Raw genomic sequence first — 12760 nt, 5'->3', positions numbered from 1 at the left:
ATATGTGTGTCCTTTTGTGTGGGAGCTAAAATGTCTAGAGATTCAGTTTAACCCCTGCATGGTTCTCAGACTGAAAGCTAAGAATGCCTTTCCAGACCAAGTAAAATGGTCTCAGATGCCATGTGGCTTGCTAAAGTCATCTTTTAGTTTTGAACTTCACACCTTTTAAAACTGAAGTGTACACTCTAGTGATCATAAACACCAAATTAAAAGGGAATCAACTTGGATAATTAGGCTTAAGTACAAAGAATTCTTAAGGAAACCCTACATTTTTCACTGATTCCTAGATCAATTTCTAACAAGAAAAGAAAACGCAACAAGACATAAAGTGTATTGCTGACCTTCATTTTTTACTTAAATATCTTTTAAGAGAATAAACCAAAAAAACTTTACATAGCAAATATTTTACATAAATATAAACATGCAAGTCTACTTCATAATTAAGCAAAATAAACTTTCAGGCACAGACTTTAATAATCATTAAAGGATGAGACAATGAATCCAAGACAGAAATAACAGGAGCAACAAAAAGACATTTCATAACGCTTCAATTGGTCATGTCCAACCTACTGGTTGTGGCCTGAGTTTCGGGAATCCTACCTTCCTTGCCAAACGGAAACAATTCAATTTGGCTGTACCTAATGTATATCTGCATAACAGATAGTTACTCCTTCAAAATAATGTAATAAATACATCACTTGCACACATGCACATCCACACACACACCCTACTTAACCAGCCTTTCAAATAGGGAAGTAATAAGGATTTTGGAATTTTCAAGTTTTCCCATCACTGAAGCACATACACATTAATACCACACATAGAAAAAAAAAAAAATGATTCTGCTAGAGAAATAAAACAGCTCATGAGTGGCGTCAAGAAAAATCTCTAGTTTGTTAAGTCTCCCCAAGTCACATCTTTAGTGTGGCTTGCTTGCCACGGCTCCTCAGACACTTCGGACCTGGTCTTCAGACCTCGTCCAATGACCCACAGTATAGCAGATATTGTATAGAGCAAAGAAAAGGCAATTTTCACAACTCAGTTAGAGGCTTGAGAACCACAACAATCAGCATGGACAGTTTCCAGCTGTCTCCAAATGCCGGGAACGTTTCCTCCATGCCCACCCTCTGTGCTCCACAGGCTGGCGCTCTGCCCTACCCTTACCAGGCTGAAAGCATCTACGTGTCGGTTCCTGTGCACACTCCAAGGGACAGAGACGATGACGTGTCTGCTCTGAATAAGTCTGCACCGACCAGAGAGAGCCCAAGCAAGAGGAAGGGCTGTGTGCACTCACGGCCCTCTGGCCAGTGGAGCAGCCAGAAGAGGCGGAATCCATGAAGGTGGCACCACAGAGCCCCAGGAGGGCTGGGGGAGGGGAGACTGAGAAGGCACCAAGGCAGGAAGAACAAGCCCAGTGGGGCTGGCGGTGGGGGGGGACCTCCTGAGAAGGAGTTTATGAGGCCAAATTCTTCATTCCTCAAAGATTCCTTCCTCTTTTGGGTAAAGCAGGAGGGAACGCCAAAGGCTCCATGCAGAGAACAAAGCTGGAGCACTGCGACCTGGTGCTATTACCGAGCAGGACTGGGGACGATGGATGGGGAGAGGGTCTGAGGCTCCCAGCCTATCTCACCCACCCATGGTCACCTGCAAGCACTTCCTATAGCAACAAACATCTTGAGCCAACCTGCCCCAAACCACAGTTAGTCTATATAAGCAAGACTTTGGGAAGGAAAAAAAAAGACAGAGGCTTAAATAGATATTTTTAGTTCAAGTTCCTGGAACCTGCCACAGCTTGAGCAAGAGCAGTGAAACAATTCCCACATCCAGTAACAATTACAAGTCTCCCAGCCATGACCTTCACCTTCCCTGAGCGTTCATTACCAAGTAATTGAAAAGCAATTATCAATTCATCATAAATAAGTTCCCATCTGCCATGAAATCCACTAACACTTCATGATGGGCTGAGAACGCACCACAGGGCCCAGTTGCACCTCTGACCCACCTCCAGCTCACCAGGGTCACCGTGCAAATGCAACAGGTGACTGTGTAAGGTTCAACTCTAACCAAAGCCCCCACCAAGGATCATCTTAATTTCTTTCTGGGTCCAGACTGCCTCCCACCATTAGCTGGGGAGGGGGAGGCCACTCCAAGAAAAAATCACTTTTAAAGTTCTTGATATCCACTGAACCACGGCAGAGAGAAACTTCTCAGGACATATCCATTCAAATTACAGAAATGGGTTGCTCCAGACTAATTAAGGGATGATTTATCACACAGTTGCTGAATACGGAACATTTACTAGTGACCAGTTTCCTTGCAGATTCAGCTGGAACCGCCCACTGCAGAAGGCAATCTTGTGACTTTCTCCTAGTTGCACATAAAAAATACAAATCAGTCTGGGAGTCGGGCACAAACAGTGGTACAAAATCATAAACAGAAAGACTTTATGAAAACATGTGCTCACTTCACACTGCACAACTTCTATCCAGATTCTGGTTTGGAGACTGGCTATTGGCTCATCTGCTCAGAAAGGCTTCTTCACCACACTGCTCTTGCCCTCCTGCTCCCCCACTGAAACCCAGTGTAAGCAGCACTCAGCTTGGATCCATATGGAACCAAAGGCCTCAATTGAATCATGTGCATTAGCACAGTGGCTGCTGGTTTAATCTGTTCCCCCCCCCGCTTCATGGATTTTGGGACTGTATGGATCGAAATTGGAGCTAGAAGTAGCCAACACTTTTGTCTTCTGGAATCTAATAAAAGCTCCATGGCACAATCAAAAGGCCCATGCTAAGAATCTCTGGTTCCAAAGAGTGAGATTCAAGGGAGGGAGCAGTGGGAAAAGCCCGGACTGGAGGCAAGAGACAGGCCTAAGCCAGCTGTGTGCTTCCCTTTCCTTATCTGCAGATGAGGGGCTGAGAAGGCAGAGCTCCCAGGTCCCTCCAGCTGACACTGTAGGACTCCATCCTGAAGTCTGTTTCCATACAGGCTTGTCAGGCTGGGTCTGACAGAACTTCCTCGCCACTTCGTGTCAACAATTTAAAGTGGTTTAAACACACTTGTATGCTGCAGTTTGAGGTCTCCCTTTCCCTCCCCACCCTCAAAGACTATATTTTCATTTCACTGGTGCAAACCATTTGGCCAAGCTGGTGGCCACTGAGGTTTAAAATGTTATTAATTACTGGCCAGGTGAAGAAATGGCCTTTGAGTCACCCAGACCAGGGCACATTTGTGTTTTTTGTTAACAGTGTTAACCAAATAGAGATATGATTCTGTTAGTTCTTCTATTAGATCTACTTAACTTTAAAACATGAGACTGTTCAAAAATTACACGAGAAAATCACTCATCACCACTAAGTTAAAAGACATGAATATCGGAGCGCTCCAGAGCCTCAAGCTTCTCCAGTCACTGATCCCCAACATTTTCCTCCTGGTGTGGCCTCCATGCTAAAGCAGCCTGGTCCTGCACCGTAGTTCTGCACCACAAAGTTGATTTCGAAAGATCCGGCTCTAGTCATCACTGTCACTGCCAGACTCACTCAACTGCAAGTCATTTCCTACAAAAAGAAAACAGAATCAAGTCAAAAGTACACAATTTAAGAATGACTTCCCCACAGTTCTTTGGGAGAACTACCTTGGCTCTTGCTCTACAGTAAAACCAGGCCAATTCCATTAAATCACAGAAGACAACCGATGTGGCTCAGGGACAAAACTGGTGCAGTCGACATTTTTAAAGAGTTGCTATTTCTGCTATCTGCAAAGCACAGCAATAGTGTTTACTGGGGATAGACCAGGGGAGGAATAGGCTGGAAAGCTTTTAAATGTGTCAATAAATAGCAAAAACATATTTGTAAGTAACTGACTCACTATCTAGTAAAATTGTTAATGTTAGTTGTTTTGTAAAAGTGAAAATAATATCAAGTTGCCTTTAAAGAAGCTAAATACTGTTTATACCAGTAATATACTAATCTAATAATACTCTCTACCTCCCCCAACACTCTGGCTGCGATATTCTTGTTACCTTTACACCTCAAATCTGAATTTATGAGCTCTGTAAAGCCTCAAACGGAAGAATGTATTTCCATTTTAGATAAAATGGAAAGCCAAGAACAGAACCCCAGTTGATACCATTGGGACTAGAATAAAAGTGAACTTCTGGATTGCTAACCTCCAGGCCACCTCTCCTCAAAGTCTGCTCTGAGGACCCTGAGATCCCTGAGACCCTTTCAGAAGGATCCCTCCCAAGGGCCTCCCTTTTCTAACTACTTACCTCTGTGAGGCCATACTTCCTTCATATACTCCAACCTAAAAAGCTTATGGCAACAGGCTGAAGGTAGAAGCACAAGCAAAGAAGCTAGCTTTCTCCTAAGTCAGATATTAGATTTGCAAAATTTAAAATTTTAAATTTTCTCTTCATATTAAATATTAAATATTTTTTTATTTGGAAAATTTATTTTTTATAAAAATTCATTTTTAGTCAAAAATGTGATGGTTTATTATTGTACTTTTAAATAAATTAGTGAATGTTTTAAATATTTCTCACGGTGGTTTTTTTTTTGTTTGTTTGTTTTTTGCTTTTTAGGGCCATACCCGCAGTACATGGAGGTTCCCAGCCTTGGGGTTGAATTTGAGCTGTAGCCACTGGCCTACACCACAGCCACAGCAACGTGAGATCCAAGCTACATCTGCGATCTACACCACAGCTCATGGCAATGCCAGATCCTCAACCTGCTGAGCGAGGCCAGGGATCAAACCTGGGTCCTCATGGTTACTAGTCAGATTTGTTTCTGCTGAGCCACGACAACTCCTATTTCTCAGTTTTAAATTCTAGTATGGTACCTACTGACAGATGAAAGCTCTTACGGGTCCTCAATAATATTTATGACACAGAGAGGTCTGAGACCAAAAACGGTGATACCTGCTGTTCTAGAAGTAGGGAAGACCATGTGCTGGCAACAGCTGGTCATCAATCAGCAAAGCTGAGCATGGTCACTTACAAAGCAAGGTGCTGTGCCTGTAACGGGTCAGTGTGCCTGGAGTTGAAAATCCAGTTGCGACATTTCTTAAGACAATTGATTTGACCCAGTTTCAAACTGATCTACTTGTTTTTTGGGAGAGAAGATAGAATAGAGGTTACTATTCAGGAAAACAATGAACATTATTATCACTTTGTTTTTATATTAGGGTTTAGCAAATTTGTGCTATTTACTGTGATTTTTAGGGTTTCTAAGTTAGTTCCAATTGATGATCCTGATTTAAATAACTCTAGTAGTTTATTGACTACGAGGTATGCAGATTAAGGTCTTGCCATTTGAAGAGCTACAAGCCAGGACTTGGAGCTAAAAAGAGCTAAAAGGAGTTTAAGGCACGGTAATTAGGTAACATCCGCGGGTGCCATTTTCTGCTCCTGCTTTCTGGGAGGAAGGAATTGTTTAGCACTGACTGGGCAAAATGAAGAACTGAGTCAAAACCACAGTAGCTGTCTGGTAGTTTTCCACTATGAATACCAAACTCCCAAAGTGAAACACACTACCCTGAGCCAACTGAGAAGAGCATCAAACACACCCTTATATCCAGAACCTGGGCATGTATAACAGGATAGCAGACAATATCCTTAACTGACGTCCTAGGAGTGCTGTACTCACTCAGGTAGCAGGGCAGGGCCCGGCAGTGATGAGTCCCTGGAGGCATTTGGCAATGCCTGAGACATTGTGGGAATCCCATGCTGGGGGAGAAGCAGGGAGTGCTCCAGCAACTATCGGTAGAGACCAGGGATTCTCTTAACCATCTTACAAGGCAGGCCGGCCCCCACAACAGAGGTTTATCTGACGTCTGTAGTGCTGAGGATGAGAATTCTCTTTGCCTGGTCCACAGGAGCAGGGTTACCTAGGTCAGCTTCCCCACTGCTGCCTCTGACCCTCCAACCTCCTCACAGAAGGCAGACCAAGGGCAAACACCCAGCAGGATTCTAGACAGAGAACAGTGCAGAGAACCTGCACTCTCCCATCTCCAAGACAAAGACATTTGTTCTTATCCTCCTCTGCTTGGCTTTACTGCCAACTGCACTGAAAGCCACCAGACACTACAATGTCCCTTCCTTCCCCTCCTGCTAAAGGCTGACTGGTTTCCAAATACATCGTAACGGCACAGGTTCCCGACTCTGTGGGCTGTGGGACACCGCAGCCTGATGACATTGGGTTCTTGGGACTATAAAAAGACCTTGGAGGCGGGAGATGGGATGGGGACAGGCAGCGTCCTGAAGCCTGGTATAGGCAAAAATGAAGAGCCCAGATGGTCGTGTTTCAGCACTTTGCAGAATTCACAAAACCTGATTTGTGCCAATAAGGGAAAGAAAGGCGAAGGAATGGATTTTCAGTTCTATGCCTCCCCCCTCCTTATTTTTTTTTAACTGTTTGGTAACTTATTCCTTTCTGCTCCAAACTGTCTTTGTCAGGGTCCTTTCATATGCCTCAAAGCTCTTCAGGTTTACAGACTCTGGTGTAAGATGAGCAGAAGCTATAGCTCTCCTGAACCCCCGCCCCTGCCCCCACCCCAGCTTTCAGCTGGAGGAAGGATGCACACTTACTGAGGGTGCTCATGAGCTGCGTGCTTCCTTGCGGCCTCCCGGTTCCATTGGCAACAGCCGGCCTGCTATTGTACGGCTGATGGTGTGAAGCAGGGGATGCGGGGCCGTTGTCCTCACCGCCACTGCTGGAGCTGTCATCGTCACTTCCCGACGAGCTCTCGGAGTCCGAGGAGCTGCTCCCACTGCTGCTGCTCATCTGCTCGATAATGTCCACCTCAGCCCTCAGCTCTGGAATAAACGACAGGACAAGGGTCAGCACATCAAGCCTTCTATAAACAGTAAATTGGCCAAACCCATAGCAACGTGGCATAACTGAAAATGAACTGTTTCCCAATTCCTTGAAAACAAACAATGGAGTCCCCGGTGGTGCAGTAGGTTAAGGATCCGGCATTGTCAATGCTATGGCATGGGTTCGATCCCTAGCCCAGAAATTTCCACATGCCGTGAGCGTGGCCAAAAAACAAACAAACAAAACGACCAAAACCCAAACCAACAAACAAAAACATCTAACCTGTCTCCAGAGAGACAATGGCAACATTTAATTCATCCAAATAACCAAAAGTCAAATTGCTTCAGGATGATTCTTCTAAAAATGAATTAAGTTTATTTTGCCTTTATCTACTTTGAAAAAAAAAAAAAAAAGATTGTGAATTAAATCTTTATTTAAACATCAAATAAGAGAAGAGCAATGCCATGCTCAGGGGATGAGAAATACCTGGCCAGGAACTGGAAGGTCCGAGCCCTTGCTGTGTATCCACCTTCACCAGCAGGGAGACCTAGGTGGAAGGCAATGAATTTTCCAATGCTCTGGAAAAAGGAAGGGCCAGGAGTTCCTGCAGTGCCTCAGCTGTAACGAACCCACTAGTACGTGGGCTTGATTCCTGGCCTCGCTCAGTCGGTTGGGGATCCAACGTTGCCGTGAGCTGTGGTATAGGTCACAGATGCAGCTCAGATCCCACATTGCTGTGGCTGAGGTGTAGGCTGGCAGCTGTAGCTCCAATTTGACCCCTAGGTGGGAACTTCCACATGCCGTGCGTGCAGCCCTAAAAAGATTTTTAAAAAAAAGAAAAAAAAAGGAAGGGCCAGAGTCTCTGGGGTCCTTCTTAGCTTTCACATCCCACACGTACACAGAGGCTTGCAGGAGGGGACATGGTAGCTGAAGAAAGACAGTAGGAGAACATTCCTGCTCCATCCTCTCTACATGTTCAACTGACAGCCACACCTTCAAGCACTGCCTTATTATGACTGTAAAGCAGGGAAGGAAACACATGTTTTCCCTTACATTTCAATGCTGGAAAGCACATTAGGGATTCACCATAGGCTACATCATGGAAGATGCCAGATTTTCTGGTTCAAACCTAACAGTGGCCAAACAACAATGGTTCCTTTAGCATAACTGGTGACAACTAACCTCTCATGGTCCAATTCCTGTTCAACTAAACTGAAAAATTCTACACACCAGCATTCCAATATCCATGAAGAACAAAAAAATCCAGGGCTTGGAGTTCCTGCTGTGGCTCAGCAGTAACGAATCCAACTACCATCCGTGAGGACAAGGGTTCAATCCTTGGTGTTGCTCAGTGGGTTAAGGATCTGGCATTGCTGTGAGTTCCATTGTAGGTTGCAGATGCAGCTTGGATCCTGCATTGTTATGGCTGTGGCTTAAGCCGGCAGCTGCGGCTCCGATTCAACCTCTAGCCTGGGAACCTCCACGTGCTGCAGGTGCAACCCTAAAAAAAAAAAAAATCAAGAGCCTAACAACTGGCACCACGCACACTGATAGTGTTTGCTAAAAGAGAGCATTTCCACAAGGTAGAAAAGGCAAACTTCCCAAGGGCCACTTTTTATCTTTTCCTGTTTACTACTATTATGGGTTTAATTTTGTTTCATAAAACAAACGTAATGTGACACCTACCCTCCTAATTTCCTAAGAGTCTGGACAATTAAAACCATGTACTGTATGAGGGAGAAAGCCAAGGTATGTGAGTGTCTATGTCTTGGGCTTGCACTGGGGAGGGCCTCTCAGTCTTCCTAGGCCAGGGTCCAGACCCACTGGTCCACAGGGTGCTTTCATGCTTACACACCTTGTGTTGGCACAAAGTGCCGGCCATAGGATTTAACCTAGACCCTATGCTGACACTGGCACACTTGGTTGTCACCCCCAGCACCTTGGACTTTTCTTCTTCCAGAGGCTTAAAGGTGCGCCATATGGACTTTCAGATGGTAGTCAGGCTTGTTTAAACCCCAGGCCTCTAAACAGAAAGCTGCAAAGACAGCCACAACTCAAGTCACTGTTTTAAAGGAGGTAAGTGGTAAAGCCCCTGCCCCTTTGCTCAAAGTGCAGAATTTTGAGCTCTGTGGAAACTGTGACAATGGCAGAGAATGCCCATGTCACCACGACTGGCAGCCTTATAATCGCCATGAAACATCAACACCCTCCTGCAAGCTGCTTTCATGGCTCTAGAAAATGCTCTCTACCTCTTTTGATGTCATCCAGCTGAGGCTCAGGTGAGGGGTTGTCCTTCAAAGGAGATGTTTTGGGTCCAGCTGGCGGCTTTGTTGGAGCTCTGAACGGCATAGGTGGTGGTGGTGGTGGTGGTGGTGGTGGCTGCAGTGGCGGTGGCGGCGGCTGTGATGGCTGTGGGGGACGAGGGGGCTGCTGTTCCATTCGGGCCTGGATTTTACTGCTCCCCTCAGCTCTGAAGTGAGATACAGACATTAAATTGGAGGGGCAAAAATAGTGGTTCTCAAATGTGCCCAGGTGACCAAACACATGGGAGTCTTTGCAGAACCCCTGGCTCCATACAGACAGCTTCAAATACTAGTATTTGTCATTTTATCACAGGAATGCATTCCAGTACTGCCTCCTGCACCAGATACAGAGATGAGTAAAATAGACTCGCTGCCTCCAAGGAGTTCACGTTTTACAAACAGCAGATGAGACACACAGGCAGGATATATTGTGACTGTGAGAAACCATTTTACTAATAGAAAATCCAACTATGTGACTTGTGCACACCATGTAAAGTTACAGTCACACATGAGTGACTTGTTAAAGGAAACTTGCTCTTGAAATACCGGCCTGTTTGCACTATTTTTCTATTATCTATTTACCGCTTGCTCATTTTGTCACGTACCAGCTCCTGCTGGCAGACAAGCAGAGCATTCCACCCCAAGCCAAGGAAATTCTACTCATTAACCATTTGTTACTGGGCCGGCTCAGCACTTTTCAAACTTTGCTGGGAACAGAGATCCCCTGGGGATTTCACTGAAGTCCAGGCTGACTCAGTGGGCCCTGAAATTCTGCACTTTGAACAAACACCTAAGTGATAAAACACTGCTAGTTTCCAGTTGACACTGAGCAGCAACAGAAACACAACCATCAGCGCTCAGAGGTGTCCCACCTGATTCATGGAGGATCAATGGACCAATACAGTGCACTGTCCCCCGGGATGGAGCTCTGGCCCTGACTTGGGTAACTCACAACTGCACTGATCCTTGGTCTCTTCAGAAGGATAACATTTACCTACTGTATAGCACAGTGTAATCTACTCGATACTGTGTAATAACCTATATGGGAAAAGAATCTGAAAAGAAATGGATATATGTGTATGTATAACTGATTTACTTTGCTGTGCACCTGAAACTAACAAAACTTTGTATACCAACTATACTCCAATCAAATTTATTGGGGGAAAAAAAATAAGGAAAAGGTAGGGAAAGTCCCTTTGAGGGAAAGCAGTGAGGACTGACTGCTTGATGGGTATGGGTTTTCTTCTGGGGGGGCTGAAAATGTTCTGGAATTAGATAAAGATGGTGTACAATATTTTGAGTGTATTAAATGCCATTAAATACATTATAATTTTTTTTAAAGGCCCAATACCACCTTTCTAAAAGTTATCTGTAAAGATTATGTAAAACAATGCACGTAAAACACGTAGCATAGGAGTTCCCATTGTGGCTCAGTGGCTCAGTGGTGACAAACCCAACTGGTATCCATGAGGACTTGGCCTTGCTCAGTGGGTTAAGGATCTGGCGTTGCCAAGCTGTGGTGTAGTTCAAAGACAAAGCTCAGATCTGGTGTTTAGGCTGTGGCCTGCAGTTCCTATTCGACCCCTAGCCTGAGAACTTTCATATGCCGTAGTTGCAGCCCTAAAAAGGCAAAAGAACAAAACAAACAAACCAAAAAACCACCTAGCATAATGCACAGCAGGTGATAACCCCTCAATAAATGGTAGCTGCTTTTACTTTTTGTGGAATAAGTAAAGAAGAAAGGCTCGAGGAAGCATAAGGAAAAAAACATCAGACTGTAACACTCCTTAAAATTTAATTATTATTGCTGTTATCAAAATATAACAATAGTGGAGTTCCCATCGTGGCGCAGTGGTTAACGAATCCAACTAGGAACCATGAGGTTGCGTGTTCGGTCCCTGCCCTTGCTCAGTGGGTTAAGGATCCGGCGTTGCCGTGAGCTGTGGTGTAGGTTGCAGACGTGGCTCGGATCCCGAGTTGCTATGGCTCTGGCGTAGGCGGGTGGCTACAGCTCCGATTAGACCCCTAGCCTGGGAACCTCCATATGCCGTGGGAGCAGCCCAAGAAATAGCAAAGAGACAAAAAAAAAAAAAAAAAAAAAAGACAAAGAAAAAAAATATAACAATAGAACCACTGGGTTACTTCTATTTATAGGATGAATTTTGACTTTAAAATCTAATTGGCTTTATATGAAATGTGTAGTGCCTGTTAAATTAAATGCTAAACAGAGCTCACTATTCCAAAATATTGGACAAAGCTTTATTTTGGTCTTATAATGATCTCAAGTGTATCTTGTGAAAAATTAATGTTTTCATTCTAATAAAGAATATATGAAACTTTTCCATCCCAAAAATGATTATTCAATTATTCTTTCATAATTCTAAATGTGTAAATTTAAATCTTATCCCTTAGAAGGTATTGTGTCAACAGACATGAGATTGACAAAACTGATTTAATCATAAAGCATACTCCATTCCCCAATGGCCTCGTGTTTCAGATCCTAAAGGCATTATTTCCTTTTACTGCCTTTGAGGAGAAGACATTTTACTGACTTGCCCAAGGTGGAATTGCTGAGAATGGCCACAGGGCACTAGGTACCCAAATGCTCGCATCCTGATAAAATAACTAAGGAGCATAAGGAAAAAACATCATATGTAAAGCTACACAAACATCCCACCAATCTGCACCGGCTTATTCACATACCTTGTCTTTTTGACCTGAATGCTGCTGCTGAGTTTCTCCAGCACATATTCACCAGTGTCATGGTTGATGATAAGCACACAGTCCTTCTGGTAAGGTCGTTTGTTCCCCTTGAATACAGTCATCGGTGGTGTGGATCCCTAGACACCACAAAAGTACCACTGAGATGATTAATGAAACACACCAAGTTAACTTATGGAGCATCTTCAAGGGCAGCTCGTTACCCTGGTGGGTTCAGAGTAAGCACATCCTGTCACTTACCTGCCTATGCCCTTCAACCCTGACCCATGGCTCTAAGGCCAAAGAAGAAAATCTTACCGTGCTGCACTCGCCTGGGCTCTGCAGGCCGTGGAAGAGAAGGCACTGGCCTTCTCTCAGACCCATAAGCTCTTTCTTGAGGGATTTAACAAAGCCTCTGCGTGCAACATCCCATCCCCTTCCTCCCTTTCATTTTTTCAACCTTTAAATCTGCTCAAAGGTCACTTCCTTAGGAAGGCTTGCCCTGATTTTCTAAAATAAAGGCAATGTTTTCCTCTATTTATTTAAACTCCAGAAGGGCAATAAATGTTACTTGTTTAGTTCAAGACTGTATTCTCAGTGCCTAGTCATAAGTCAGCACCCAGTAGGTAGTCAATTTGCCAAATATAGCATTTAATTCCCTGTATGGAATCAGAAACTGCCTGGCTCCTTAACTCCTTATTCATACAGTAAAAATTCGGAGTTGGAAAGGACCTTAGGGACCACTTATCTAACCTCTTCATTTTACACTGAGAAACTAAGGTGCAAAGGGGGATGATGTAACTCACCAAAGGCGACAGGTAATAAGACAGGGATTTGAACGGGCAGACAACAATCTTTCCTCAGCACAAAGCTTGCCAGGTCTCCCTGTCCAGGCCCTTTCATTCTATCACTGGTTACCAAGCACTTATTATGTTCCAGAAT

General features: G+C 44.3%; 1 protein-coding gene across 1 annotated transcript in view; it reads right to left on the bottom strand.

Moving 5' to 3' along the window:
- Positions 1 to 324: 324 nt before the first annotated feature.
- EAF1 (ELL associated factor 1) overlaps positions 325 to 12760 on the bottom strand; it is a 15335-nt gene continuing 2899 nt past the window's right edge. Inside the window, 4 exon segments of the mRNA NM_001206456.2 lie at positions 325 to 3557; positions 6587 to 6814; positions 9065 to 9285; positions 11822 to 11958. Coding sequence (NP_001193385.1) covers positions 3511 to 3557; positions 6587 to 6814; positions 9065 to 9285; positions 11822 to 11958 — 633 coding nt within the window. The 3' untranslated portion in view covers positions 325 to 3510.

The sequence above is a fragment of the Sus scrofa genome, chromosome 13, assembly GCF_054392235.1.
Source record: "Sus scrofa isolate SSC_HxYL_T2T_F1_AM1 chromosome 13, Sscrofa_HxYL_maternal_Yorkshire_Landrace_v2.0, whole genome shotgun sequence".
In the NCBI taxonomy this organism is placed as follows: Eukaryota; Metazoa; Chordata; class Mammalia; order Artiodactyla; family Suidae; genus Sus; species Sus scrofa.
This window is presented reverse-complemented; position numbering and strand designations above follow the sequence as displayed.